This window comes from Ranitomeya variabilis, chromosome 1 (genome assembly GCF_051348905.1).
Source record: "Ranitomeya variabilis isolate aRanVar5 chromosome 1, aRanVar5.hap1, whole genome shotgun sequence".
Classification (NCBI taxonomy): Eukaryota; Metazoa; Chordata; class Amphibia; order Anura; family Dendrobatidae; genus Ranitomeya; species Ranitomeya variabilis.
The window spans coordinates 1,064,858,844-1,064,873,516 of record NC_135232.1 but is presented as its reverse complement, the minus strand read 5'-3'; the positions used below and the strand labels follow the sequence as shown (position 1 = coordinate 1,064,873,516).

The 14,673-nt window shown below is 43.8% G+C and overlaps 1 protein-coding gene across 2 annotated transcripts; it reads right to left on the bottom strand.

Moving 5' to 3' along the window:
* Positions 1 to 1,503: 1,503 nt before the first annotated feature.
* Positions 1,504 to 11,628, bottom strand: LOC143787604 (small integral membrane protein 14-like). 2 transcript variants are annotated; one of them, XM_077276611.1, is made up of 5 exons: positions 11,495 to 11,628; positions 9,178 to 9,226; positions 7,733 to 7,884; positions 6,234 to 6,285; positions 1,504 to 1,778 (listed from the first exon to the last, which is right to left on the bottom strand). In XM_077276611.1, exons 1-4 carry the CDS (start codon positions 11,567 to 11,569, stop codon positions 6,247 to 6,249), a joined length of 315 nt encoding a protein of 104 aa, XP_077132726.1. In that variant the 5' UTR covers positions 11,570 to 11,628; the 3' UTR covers positions 1,504 to 1,778; positions 6,234 to 6,246. The 2 variants fall into 2 exon arrangements, with proteins under 2 accessions (XP_077132726.1, XP_077132654.1); XM_077276539.1 differs by lacking the exon at positions 1,504 to 1,778 and having other exon boundaries at positions 5,987 to 6,285.
* Positions 11,629 to 14,673: the final 3,045 nt, after the last annotated feature.

The window sequence follows — 14,673 nt, the reverse complement described above, 5'->3', positions numbered from 1 at the left end:
ACAGGGCCAGGGTGAAATTGAATAGGACGGTGGCGAGTTTTGTGTCTCGGTACGGGGGTATTGCCGTTAGACACTTTGAGCTGGAGGCCGGGGTCGGGAATTTCTGGCGGGATGATGGAGTACATCTCAACGAGATAGGTATGGATTTATGGGCGCTCGGTCTACAGGAAGGTGTAGAAAGAGCTTTGGCGATGGTGGGGCACTCACGAGCCTGAGGTGGTCAGGGCTGTTCGTGTGTGGCGGGGGGTGGGGTTCTTGGAGTTGGTGATGATGCTTATAGGGTTGATCTGGCTTTTGTTACGGGCTCTGGACGGGGTGTTTACCTCGGGAGCTTTGTGGTTGGTTTGCCCGAAATGGGTTACATGGTGCCCTCGAGCTGGTTGTTACAGCTGAGTGTAAATACGTGTTTTTTGGTTAAATTTTGTGGTAGGCTTTCGGCCTATTATGAGCCAGATTTTTAGCTCCAAGAACCCTCCCCTCGAGGTTTTTATATTTACAATGTTTACATGTTGTTATTCATGTATTTGTTTGTTAATAAAATGGCCGCTGTGGCCAAATTATCCAAAAGAAATTTATGTCTTCGTGTCAATTCCTTGGGTAGTTAAAGGGTATGGTTTAAAGGGAGCAGGGTAGTTGGGGTTGAGGATTTCTGACGGAAAGGATCCTTCATTGGCGATACGCGGTCAAGAGGGGGGGCTGTATGGGTCACAGCTAAAAGGAAGCCCCCACATGACTGCGTTGCCATGGGGAGCAGTGCAGTATTTTTTGAAAATTAAACTGGGGGCTCAGGATTGGTAGGATAGGAATTGGGCGGGGATTCTATGGGAATGGGAGGAGGGGACCTGGGGAAAGTGCGGGAAAGGGGTCAGTCGGTCAGAGACAGGCGAAGTGAGTCCCTCCCACCCTCCCTTTTTTGGTGGCAATCCGAGGCGAACATAATTTTGGTGGAGGTCTACGTGATAGTTATTTTCAATTTTTATTTGAAATTTTGTTTATGTTCAACTTATCAGGGGAAGGACTTTTTTGTTATTATCGTCACAGTGGCGGATTGGCAGGGGGTGGGGTTCTTGGAGTTGGTGATGATGCTTATAGGGTTGATCTGGCTTTTGTTACAGGCTCTGGACGGGGTGTTTACCTCGGGAGCTTTGTGGTTGGATTGCCCGAAATGGGTTACATGGTGCCCTCGAGCTGGTGGTTACGGCTGAGGGTAAATACGTGTTTTTTGGTTAAATTTTGTGGTAGGCTTTCGGCCTATTATGAGCCAGATTTTTAGCTCCAAGAACCCTCCCCTCGAGGTTTTTATATTTACAATGTTTACATGTTGTTATTCATGTATTTGTTTGTTAATAAAATGGCCGCTGTGGCCAAATTATCCAAAAGAAATTTATGTCTTCGGCTCAATTCCTTGGGTAGTTAAAGGGTATGGTTTAAAGGGAGCAGGGTAGTTGGGGTTGAGGATTTCTGACGGAAAGGATCCTTCATTGGCGATACGCGGTCAAGGTTATAGTAAGGCTGAAATAGTCCAGACAAGGGATTACTAAAAAAAAAAAGTTTACAGTGCTGCATTCGGTCTAGATTTACAAGAAAAGAGTTATCCTACTGCAAGGAAATCTGGAACTAGACGACATGCTCCAAACATCCCAGATCCGCCATGTATCTCAGGATATGCAATGCCCAATATCGATAGGCGTTAGTAGAAAGGAAATGAAAGAATAATCATCCGCTTCAGAGTAGTCTGGCCAGTCATGATTCATTTGGTCGTGCAAATCTTCTATGGATATAACACTAATTGGAGAACCATGAGTCAAGAAGTTGCCAAAAACAATTAGAGCAAAAAGTACAAAATTTATTAAAGATACATCAATATCAGAATGAAATATTACCAATTACAATAAAGTAACAGAGTGACTAAATCCGTGGATACAGTGGTGAGCTGAGAACACCAGTACGGGACAACAAAATCCTGGATATATAGATATGTAATACATATGCTGTCACAGAGTGTGCACTAAAGACTATCTGCCAAAAACAGGCAGCCCAGCAAAGAAATATGGAGGTATAATAAAATGCAATGCAGGAGTGCTACAAAAGTAGCTGGGAGCCAAAGCACACACAAAATAAGTAAAGCAATTAATTACCCATGTGGGATGATATAGAGGTCCCGTCCGGAGCCCAGTCACATACCCCAACGCGCGTTTCGCGTTTGAACGTTGCCGCTTCCTCAGGGGGCGTGGCTTAATTGAGGTCTCAGTCCCATATAAATAGCGGTCACATCCGATCATGTGACCTAGTGAGACTAGTAAAAAATGCGCATGCGTGAACCGCAAATCCAGCGCTGTGCGTCCCAAGCCTCATTCCCGCAACGTCGACGCCGGTCATGTGAGCGGGTGGGCACCACGCCCACAACACATGACACGGGACCGCGGCACAGGAAGAGGTCGAGAAGTATCACAGGCCAGATTATGCGGTAACTATAAAGTGACAGTGCAGGAGAAAGTGCAGAAGTGATGAATAATAAAATACTAATATTTAAATAATATATTATGTAGCGCTAAATAATGCGCGTGCGCGAATAATGAATATAAGTGATAAGGTCCCCGAAGCCCAGTCACCAGGATCCCATAATGGATGTCGGTACTAAAACCCACCCATATACGAGATCTAAAAATCAAAGGGGAACTGGACAGGGGAATAAATATTAAGAAAGTGTGTACAATGGAAAAAAAGTTTTACAGTAAATGGTAATAACAACAAATATAAAAAAAATAAAATATCCCAGCGGTGTACATAAGCGAGCCCACAATTGAGGACATCCAAAAAAGACACATTCTCCAATAACTAATATGGAACAATTAGCCATAAAACAAATGTGACAAATCTTCAATTACCGTAATTATTTCCACAGAGACCATTGTTCACAATTTTATGTATATAGAGATTTTTTTCACGGTAATGATGTCCACTCTAAATTCTTATGATGTTAAATGTTGAAGTTTGTAGGTCTTCATTCCACTCCAACCTCAAATTAATGTCCACAAAAGGCAGACATCACATGGACACCGTCGGGAAAAATACACACTAAAATATGAGACAAAGACACAGAATTAAAAACTGATATGGTATGGTGAGAGCAACAGGAAAAGCTGGAGGACAGGGAAAGATAAACTTGCATATCTCAAAGATAAGAGGAAAAGCCATGTGCCTCATTGAGGCCTATGGGCGTCATTGTGCCCAATGTGGAAATCCAGCGACACTCTCTTTGTGCCAGAATGCGCTTGATGTTTCCACCTCTAATGCCACACTTAACAAGGTCAATACCACGTACCATAAAGGATTTCGGGTTACACCCATGAAGCTGTCGAAAATGACGTGGTATTGTTTTCAATTGTGTCACGTCTGTCTCATTTGCAGCCGCCAATATATCTCGCACATGTTCCCGAGTACGGGTGCCCAGACGACGAGATGTTAGACCAATATAGATCTTAGGGCAACTGCATGTAGCGTAATATACCACATGGGTGGTATTGCAGTTTATATGGTAATTGATGGAAAAGATTTTTTTACCATCCGCAGATTCAAAAGTGGCGGTGCGACAGACATTAAAACAAGAGACACAATCACCACATTGATAGCAGCCATGAGGTGGTCCACCAGATCCAAAATTGTATGTATGTATCTTGGGGACATAGTGACTTGACACCAGCAGATCCCTGAGATTTTTACTACGTCTTGCGGTCATTGAAGGACATCTTGTCAGGCATTTAGACAACAGTGGGTCGCTATGGAGAATGCTCCAATGTTTTTGGAAGTCCACGTCGGTCAACTCACTTTTACATGCTGAATCAAGCCATCCTTACAGTACAATCAAAGCCATCCCAGTTGGTCAGCATCTTAGGATGAAGCGGATCTGCTCCTCCACCACTAAATTTGAAGCTCAGGCAGCTGACTTGAAAGTCAGGTTCCAGACTAGGGGGTATAGCAACAGAAGCATCAATAAGGGGTATTTAAGAGCTAAGTATGCACCACGTGATGAATTGCTATACACTGGTAAAAAGAAATTTAAAACTTCTGAACAGCAAAATGTGGTAAGATTTATTTCTACCTACAATGGTGAGTGGTCTACTATGAGGGACTGTCTCCAAAAACATTGGAGCATTCTCCATAGCGACCCACTGTTGTCTAAATGCCTGACAAGATGTCCTTCAATGACCGCAAGACGTAGTAAAAATCTCAGGGATCTGCTGGTGTCAAGTCACTATGTCCCCAAGATACATACATACAGTTTTGGATCTGGTGGACCACCTCATGGCTGCTATCAATGTGGTGATTGTGTCTCTTGTTCTAATGTTTGTCGCACCGCCACTTTTGAATCTGCGGATGGTAAAAAAATCTTTTCCATCAATTACCATATAAACTGCAATACCACCCATGTGGTATATTACGCTACATGCAGTTGCCCTAAGATCTATATTGGTCTAACATCTCGTCGTCTGGGCACCCGTACTCGGGAACATGTGCGAGATATATTGGCGGCTGCAAATGAGACAGACGTGACACAATTGAAAACAATACCACGTCATTTTCGACAGCTTCATGGGTGTAACCCGAAATCCTTTATGGTACGTGGTATTGACCTTGTTAAGTGTGGCATTAGAGGTGGAAACATCAAGCGCATTCTGGCACAAAGAGAGTGTCGCTGGATTTCCACATTGGGCACAATGACGCCCATAGGCCTCAATGAGGCACATGGCTTTTCCTCTTATCTTTGAGATATGCAAGTTTATCTTTCCCTGTCCTCCAGCTTTTCCTGTTGCTCTCACCATACCATATCAGTTTTTAATTCTGTGTCTTTGTCTCATATTTTAGTGTGTATTTTTCCCGACGGTGTCCATGTGATGTCTGCCTTTTGTGGACATTAATTTGAGGTTGGAGTGGAATGAAGACCTACAAACTTCAACATTTAACATCATAAGAATTTAGAGTGGACATCATAACCGTGAAAAAAATCTCTATATACATAAAATTGTGAACAATGGTCTCTGTGGAAATAATTAATTGAAGATTTGTCACATTTGTTTTATGGCTAATTGTTCCATATTAGTTATTGGAGAATGTGTCTTTTTTGGATGTCCTCAATTGTGGGCTCGCTTATGTACACCGCTGGGATATTTTATTATTTTTATATTTGTTGTTATTACCATTTACTGTAAAACTTTTTTTCCATTGTACACACTTTCTTAATATTTATTCCCCTGTCCAGTTCCCCTTTGATTTTTAGATCTCGTATATGGGTGGGTTTTAGTACCGACATCCATTATGGGATCCTGGTGACTGGGCTTCGGGGACCTTATCACTTATATTCATTATTCGCGCACGCGCATTATTTAGCGCTACATAATATATTATTTAAATATTAGTATTTTATTATTCATCACTTCTGCACTTTCTCCTGCACTGTCACTTTATAGTTACCGCATAATCTGGCCTGTGATACTTCTCGACCTCTTCCTGTGCCGCGGTCCCGTGTCATGTGTTGTGGGCGTGGTGCCCGCCCGCTCACATGACCGGCGTCGACGTCGCGGGAATGAGGCTTGGGACGCACAGCGCTGGATTTGCGGTTCACGCATGCGCATTTTTTACTAGTCTCACTTGGTCACATGATCGGATGTGACCGCTATTTATATGGGACTGAGACCTCAATTAAGCCACGCCCCCTGAGGAAGCGGCAACGTTCAAACGCGAAACGCGCGTTGGGGTATGTGACTGGGCTCCGGACGGGACCTCTATATCATCCCACATGGGTAATTAATTGCTTTACTTATTTTGTGTGTGCTTTGGCTCCCGGCTACTTTTGTAGCACTCCTGCATTGCATTTTATTATACCTCCATATTTCTTTGCTGGGCTGCCTGTTTTTGGCAGATAGTCTTTAGTGCACACTCTGTGACAGCATATGTATTACATATCTATATATCCAGGATTTTGTTGTCCCGTACTGGTGTTCTCAGCTCACCACTGTATCCACGGATTTAGTCACTCTGTTACTTTATTGTAATTGGTAATATTTCATTCTGACATTGATGTATCTTTAATAAATTTTGTACTTTTTGCTCTAATTGTTTTTGGCAACTTCTTGACTCATGGTTCTCCAATTAGTGTTATATCTATGTTTGAGTCGCCATTTTTTGGTAGTACAATACACGGCTGATGTTCCTTCATGTAAATCTTCTATGGAGATGCCCGGGGTGCTAGTCTACTGGTGGAGCGGGAGGTTCATGGCTGCGGTCCTGTGAATAGAAAGGTACAGTTTTACTAATTTTTTTTTTTATTTTTAGAGTTCTCCCTATGAACCAGTTCTTCAATCTTGGCTCATATACTAATTTTCTACTGTAGGTTGCATATGTACTGTAAACCCTATTTGCACATTAATTGTATGTAAAGCACCCTGATATTAAGGTTACTTTAAAATAAAAACATTAAATTGATAGTATTAATAATTGTAAAGGTGATTATTTTCGTGCAGATGTAGCAGGACTGGAGCTTATGTTTGTAAAAAAAAAAAAGAAGACCTGCATTTTGAATATATATTATTTTGTGCAATTATGGTGTGAAATTACTGAAAACGTGGAAGGAATCACTGGGATGTGTTACTAACAAACAACCTTTACTAAATCACTAAGGCAATGGTCACATGGAGCTGATCCCCTGCCTGGGAAAATCCAGGCCTGAAGATGGAAGCTCTCGCCCTTTATCACCGGAGGATGGCGCTTATACCTTAGAGGCATGTAGTCAGTGACCATGCTGGAGACACACTGAGACATCTGACAGAGTTTAGATCACTAAGACCAGCTTTGTCAGACAGATATAATGTTCCACTCAACGCCTGCCATATGTTTATTACCATACACCCATTTTTTTCTCATAAATTGGTATTTTTCCCCTAATCACAAGTCTTCTTGCATCTATGGGGCCCAAGAGACACAAAATGTTCTTTATTAACATTCTGCTCAGTCACAGCTACATGCCAGCATCCACTTCATGAATAATTATTCATCAGCCCTGAGGACCAAGCGTGACCTCCCCTACAGTGTTGCCAATAAAAAATAGGCATTTTGTACATTTATGAAAACCCAGTCCTGGTTCTGAATAAATTGTCAAAGTGTCAGATTTCCTGTAGTTGTACACTCTGAGGAAGGACATATCTGTAGGAATATTGGAGTATACAAAATAGAAGATATAATGCTGCATCTCATACTGGGCAATTAATCAGACCTTACTCAAGAGGATAATGATCTTTTTAAAAAGGATCTGCTGGGCAGTCCGTACACAATTTATGGAAAGTTCAACCGTGAGCACTACTAGAGAAGGGGTGCTGAGGACAGGTTCCCAAACCATATAGACAAATAGTAAGAGACCTAGCACTCAACTTAAGGTAGGATGCAGCAGGAAAAATTTATTGTAGTAAATACAGAAAAACGTTTCGGTCAATTGTGACCTTCATCAGTTACAGGAGGTTATTAAATAAAAGCCGGTAACGGGAATTATAATCGCTGCACGATCATATATCAAAATTAGTTCAGCATGGTTGTTGTAGGCAAACCTGCTATGAGCAAATAGGAAGATTCCTGGAGCTGCAGTGCTCTCCGACGAGACAAGAGGTGGATAAAATAGTTAAAGATGGTCTACAACATGATACAAACCAAAAAAACACTCAAAGTGGTTTCCAGCACTCACATTATGTGGCGTAGTGGGTTTTCCAGTAGCTCTTGATCCTCGGAGACTTCTGGGTCTCAGCAGGTACAAGGTAAAACCGATGACAAGCCAGGCCATGACGATCATTGCAATACTTACACCTCCATCACTGGAAGAAGTATTGGGTCCTGGTACTGGTGAGAAAAAACAACAACTGGATAATATATGGATTAAAGATTGCTTGGAATACATTTTTACAATTGAAATGTAAAAATAAATCTATCAAATATGTTGGCGTTCCATAAAAGATTATAATTAACATCATCTATGACCCAGAATGGAGAGCAGCCGCATGAGTGCTTAGACCGCCATTCATCTGAACGCCCCCTGCAATACGGCATCTTCCCTGCTACTCCATGTCCAACGCATGGCTGCCGGTGGCTTTTCCCAGGAGAATTCAGCAATTTGCTCTGGGTCTTAAAACAAGGACTCCTCATCTACCGGCTGGACTAAGCTTTGGGTGAACCGTTTCGCTTTCATTCTCTGTGGTTACATGTGATGATGCGGATTTCAACAGTGAGCTGCATCTTCATCACTCGCCGTATTTGTATCAGTCATGTAAGCAGTCAGAGCCCGTGAAGGAGCCCATCATGAAGGAAACCTGGTAACGTAGTACCAGCCTTGTAGATTATGCCAATCGCTTGGTACCACCCTCCTGTATCTACGCAATAAACGTCCATTTACAGTCAGCTCCCGGGTATGTCAGTGCTGTCACTAAGCTCCCACTACGAGATTTCAGAACAGGAGTGGAAACCAGTCCATCTCGTTTGCCATTCATTCTGGTGGAAACTGAAAATTCCTGAGCGCACCTTTATACCTCATACCGGTGTGTGACTAACACCGTCCTCACTCTCCAGAGACGACACATGGATGGCCAACACCTGCCCTCCTTATACAGCACAAACCCATGGCTCAGGACTGAACTATGAGGGTGACCAACCCCTTTACCAGGCTTAACAGCCTAAATTAAAATAATAAACCCTCCGAGGGAAATGTTTATTTACAACAGGATGTTCTAAATTTGTCAATATGTGAAATTTTAGAGGTCCTCGCTGTTTCCACCCTTGTGGTTTGGGCACCCCGATTCAGAATAAGAGGCTATGGAGGACACGTCGTCACCACAGCCGGATTTTAATTGCTGCTCTGATTATGGGCAGTTCTTCAGTAGATGAGATGTCGTTACATAGGCTTGAATTACGCTTGTAATAAGACAAAACATTGCATTTTATTTTTATGTGATCTGTTGCCTTTGGTCGAAGTGTATCTCATTTTGCTGGGGGGGGAAAAAAAAAAAATAGCGTTGCTTTCTGTGAAGATTATTTGCGGCAAAAATGAGAGAACCTGCAACGGAGGCCAAAGAATCCAGATGTGAATTGGAATTTCACCTAGAAAAACCTGATGCTGAATAGTACAGTAAATATACTCACGTTCCTGTAAGCATTCTACGTCCGTGCAGTAAGACTGAGACTGCCGCAGCTGCAGGAAAGAGGGAAAACGGGAAAATGGGAAAATATGGTACATGGGAGATGAAAACAGTTACACAAGTTACTGTACGAAGAAGAAAAACCTATCACAAGGCACCTCTTAACCCCGATCCTCCACCTCTGATGTCAAATTATAGCGCATGTTCCAACATGGAAGGCTTTCTACACAGAGTTTATGTAAGGCCACGGTCACACGTTCAGTATTTAGTCAGTATTTTACCTCAGTATTTGGAAGCCAAAACCAGCAGTGGAACAATCTGAGGAAAAGTATAATAGAAACACATCACCACTTCTGCATTTATCACCCACTCCTGGTTTTGGCTTACAACTACTGAGGTAACAAAGTCACCAGAACGTTGCATAAGAGGTTGTTTTTCTGTTTGGGTCATACATCTTAACCAGCCGTTGCAAAAAACCTGGTGGTTTAGGCCATTAAGCAGTGAATTGAGAGCGACTAGTGGGAAGCTTAATATAGAGCTTGTCAATGAACTCTAGATTATAGGCTTCATAAAGCAAAAAACACTCTGCAGAAACTACAGGTAATTAGGAAAAAAATCAGATCACTCAAAGGTATAATATAATATAATATAATATATATATATATATATATATATATATATATATATATATATATATATACACATACACACACATATATATATATATATATATATACACACTATATAATTGTCTAAGGGGTACTTCCGATTGTCTTTCTGTCTGTCACGGATATTCATTGGTCGCGGCCTCTGTCTGTCATGGAACCCAAGTCGCTGATTGGTCTCGCCAGCTGCCTGTCATGGCTGCCGCGACCAATCAGCGACGGCCACAGTCCAATTAGTCCCTCCCTACTCCCCTGCAGTCAGTGCCCGGCGCCCACTCCATACTCCCCGCAGTCACCACTCACACAGGGTTAATGCCAGCGGTAACGGACCGCGTTATGCCGCGGGTAACTCACTCCGTTACCACCGCTATTAACCCTGTGTGACCACGTTTTTACTATTGATGCTACCTATGCAGCGTCAATAGTAAAAAAAATCTAATGTTAAAAATAATAAAAAATCATTATATACTCACCTTCCGCCGCCTTTCCCGCTCCTCGCGACGCTCCGGTGACTGCTCCTTGCAAGCGGCAGGTTCCGGTGGCAAGGATGGTCTGCGAGAAGGACCTGCCATGACATCACGGTCATGTGACCGTGACATTATCACAGGTCCTGCGCGACCGCGCGAGAAGGACCTGCCGTGACGTCACAGTCATGTGACCGCGACATCACACCCTGGGACCGGAAGCTGCCGCCGGCACCGCACACAGGCAACAGAACTACTACAAGGCGCCCTCGGAAGGTGAGTATATGTTTATTTTCTAACCTGTGACATAGGTGGCTGGGCAATATACTACGTAGCTGGGCAATATACTACGTGACTGGCCAATATACTACGTGGCTGGGCAATATACTACGTGGCTCTGTGCTGTATACTACGTCGCTGCGCAATATACTATGTGGCTCTGTGCTGTATACTACGTTGCTGTGCAATATACTACGTGGCTCTATGCTGTATACTACGTGGCTGGGCAATATACTACGTCGCTCTGTGCTGTATACTACGTAACTGGGCAATATACTATGTGGCTGAGCAATATACTACGTCACTGGGCAATATACTACGTGGCTCTGTGCTGTATACTACGTCACTGGGCAATATACGTAACTGGGCAATATACTACGTGGCTGGGCAATATACTATGAGGCTGGGCAATATACTACGTGGGCTGTGCAATATTCTACGTGGACATGCATATTCTAGAATACCCGATGCGTTAGAATCGGGCCACCATCTAGTGTATATAGATAGATAGATAGATAGATAGATAGATAGATAGATAGATAGATAGATAGAGACAGTATATATATATTTGTAGCAGGTGCAATAATAATATTATTAGCAAATTCCTCCAATTAGAAATGTAGTATAGTTCTTCTGATTTCCTATGACGCTAACCCCTTGTGCAGGGCAGTAGCTTAGGTATTCCTGATTATGGCCACTCATATAGTGACTGTTTTTAGCGGTTGTAATGAATATCCAAGCTTCTACAATGCCCTGCACATGGGGTAAACAACAAAGCAAATTAGAAGAACTATATTACATTTTTAATTGGACGCATTCCTTAATATTATTACACTTACTACATATTGGGATAGGGTCTTGGGGATGGGAAAACCCCTTTAGGTTGAATTATAGAGTCAGATGTTATCCTTACCAGATTTATCAGTCTTCGCATTGCATAGTCATGGGAGCAAATGCACTCACAGGGATCAAAATTGCCGTCTGCCATTTTCACGGCGAGTGAGTCTACAGCAACCTGTGAAAAGTACAGATGCAAGTTATTTATTGTAAGAAGGAGATATCAAACAGAACAGAAGATATACACAATGTGCATCATGCAAAAAGCAGCCTGCCCGCGGAGATTGAGGGAATACTTACACACTGCTCGATTTGCAGGTTTAACCTAATTTTCCCAAAACTGGAGGTTTTTTTTTCCCCTTCTGCAAAACTGCGATGTCTGCATAGTACACACACTAACAAATCGAGATGACGCAGTTTGCTGCTTGGGTATATTCTTATGTGCAACGGTTAAATTTAACAAATATGTTATGTCCCTGACTCTGCAAATATTTCATAAAGACATTCAAAACTAAAAATACAATGTGCTATACATTGTTAGCAGACTCACTATCATCAGAGGCAGGATACAATGGCAGATAACACCTCTTTATACAGCTGGCAAGAAATGACCCATCAATCACAATAGGTGATGGCCCAGCTCCCCTTCCCTTGACAATGACCTGTGTATATGCTCATTAGATGCTTCAATACAAAAGATGTGGTCAGGGGTTTATGTACATATGTTGTTTCCTGAAACAGAATTTTGTAAGATATCTGGAATGAATGGCCCTAATGGTCAGTGTGAAAATTGCAATATTTCCCTTTAATTATAGACTGATATTAGACAAAACAAAAATTACTACATTCACTTTTATTTCTATATCGCCTGTTGTGAATTCCGTTCTCGGGCTCCCTCCTGTGGTCATGAGTGGTACTGTGTGAGTTTGTTCTTGGGCTCCCTCTGGTGGCCTTTAGCGATATTGCTGGGCCTATTTAACTCACCTGGACCTTCATTTGTTGCCTGCTGTCGGTGTATTCAGTCCTGTTTCTGAGAGCTCCTGAATATTCCTTGTGACCAGTCTCCTGCTGGAGAAGTTAAGTTTGTTTGTTCATTTTGCTCATTATTTCCTTGAAAACGTTTCTCTATATATGATGAGTTCAGTCCAGCTTGCTTATATGTGATTTTTCGCTTGCTGGTTAGTTCTGGGGTGCAGAGTGCGCCCCTCACATCGTGAGTCGGTGTGGGGGTTCTTGTATTCTCTGCGTGGTTTATTTTTGATAGTTTTGTACTGACCGCACAGACTCCTATCTATTTTCAGTCTATATAGTGTTAGCGGGCCTCATTTGCTGAACCTGTTTCATTTCTACGTTTGTCTTTTCCCCTTAACTCACCGTTATTATTTGTGGGGGGCTGACTATAACTTTGGGGTTATTTCTCTGAGGCAAGTGAGGTCTTTGCTTTCTCTCTAGGGGTAGTCAGTTTCTCAGGCTGTGAACGAGGCGTCTAGGATTTTAGGAACGCTCCACAGCTTCCTTTAGTGTTTGTGGATAGGATCAGGATTGCGGTCAGTATAGCTTCCACATCCCCAGAACTTGTCCTATATTCTGGTCATATGTGTCAGGTCAGTATTGAGATCCTACCACCGGATCATAACAATCGCCAACGTATTCCACAGCACTTTACATTACAGAGAAGACGCGTACAGACTAAGACATAACATATAGTGCCACAGATTTCACCGTTTTTTGTTTCTTTAAATAAATGTAACAGAAAAACCTGACTTTCTGATGTCAGATTCCATTAAATGAATGTGTTGTCAGATACACACTGAGGTGAAAGGGTTAAGAAAGGAAAAATCACTTCTACCTATGTAGGTAGGTGTGATAACAATACAGGGCAGTGGCGTAGGAAGGGGGGTGCGGGGGGGGCGGGCCGCCCCGGGCGGCACAATGCGGGGGGGCGGCACAATGCGGGGGTGAGTCAGTGGCGTATCTAGGGGGGGAGCAGCCGGCAGGGGGGCGCAGTCGGGCCGCCTAAAGCGGCGGTCCGCAGTGTCTCCCCCGGCGGCTGCATTCTGTCACCCCCCGCACTGGGAGTCAGCTGTTCTCTGTGCCGACTGTCAAGCTGACAGCCGGCACAGAGAAGCTGCGGCGCGCCGGCTCCCAGTGTTCAATTGTACTCGTATCTGTGATGCGAGTACAATTGAAGCTCTGACTGCCGGGTCAGAGCGATGCCAGCAGCGTGATCAGGTCATGTGATCACGCTGCTGACGTCACTCACCTGCGCGGCAGAGCAGGAGACACAGAGCGGTGGTAAGTGCTCCAATGGAGCTGAAGACACCGAAAGTGCAGGGGGGGAATTTACTGTGTGGGGAAGGGGGGCATATATTGTGCGGGGGATTTACTGTGAGTGGAGGCTGGAGCTGAAGACACCGAAGGTGCAGGGGGGGATTTACTGTGAGTGGGGATGGGGGAAAATATTGTGGGGGGGATTTACTGTGAGTGGGGATGGGGGCATATATTGTGGGGGGGATTTACTGTGAGTGGGGATGGGGGCATATACTGTGGGGGGGATTTACTGTGAGTGGGGATGGGGGAAAATATTGTGGGGGGGATTTACTGTGAGTGGGGATGGGGGCATATATTGTGGGGGGGATTTACTGTGAGTGGGGATGGGGGCATTTATTGTGGGGGGGATTTACTGTGAGTGGGGATGGGGGCATTTATTGTGGGGGGGATTTACTGTGAGTGGGGATGGGGGCATTTATTGTGGGGGGATTTACTGTGAGTGGGGATGGGGGCATTTATTGTGGGGGGGGGATTTACTGTGAGTGGGGATGGGGGCATTTATTGTGGGGGGGATTTACTGTGAGTGGGGATGGGGGCATTTATTGTGGGGGGGATTTACTGTGAGTGGGGATGGGGGCATTTATTGTGTGGGGGATTTACTGTGAGTGGAGCTGAAGACACCAAAGGTGCAGGGGGGGATTTACTGTGAGTGGGCATGGGGGAAAATATTGTGGGGGGGATTTAATGTGAGTGGGGATGGGGGCATTTATTTTGGGGGGGATTTACTGTGAGTGGGGATGGGGGCATTTATTGTGGGGGGGATTTACTGTGAGTGGGGATGGGGGCATTTATTGTGGGGGGGGATTTACTGTGAGTGGGGATGGGGGCATATATTGTGGGGGGGATTTACTGTGAGTGGGGATGGGGGCATTTATTGTGGGGGGGATTTACTGTGAGTGGGGATGGGGGCATTTATTGTGGGGG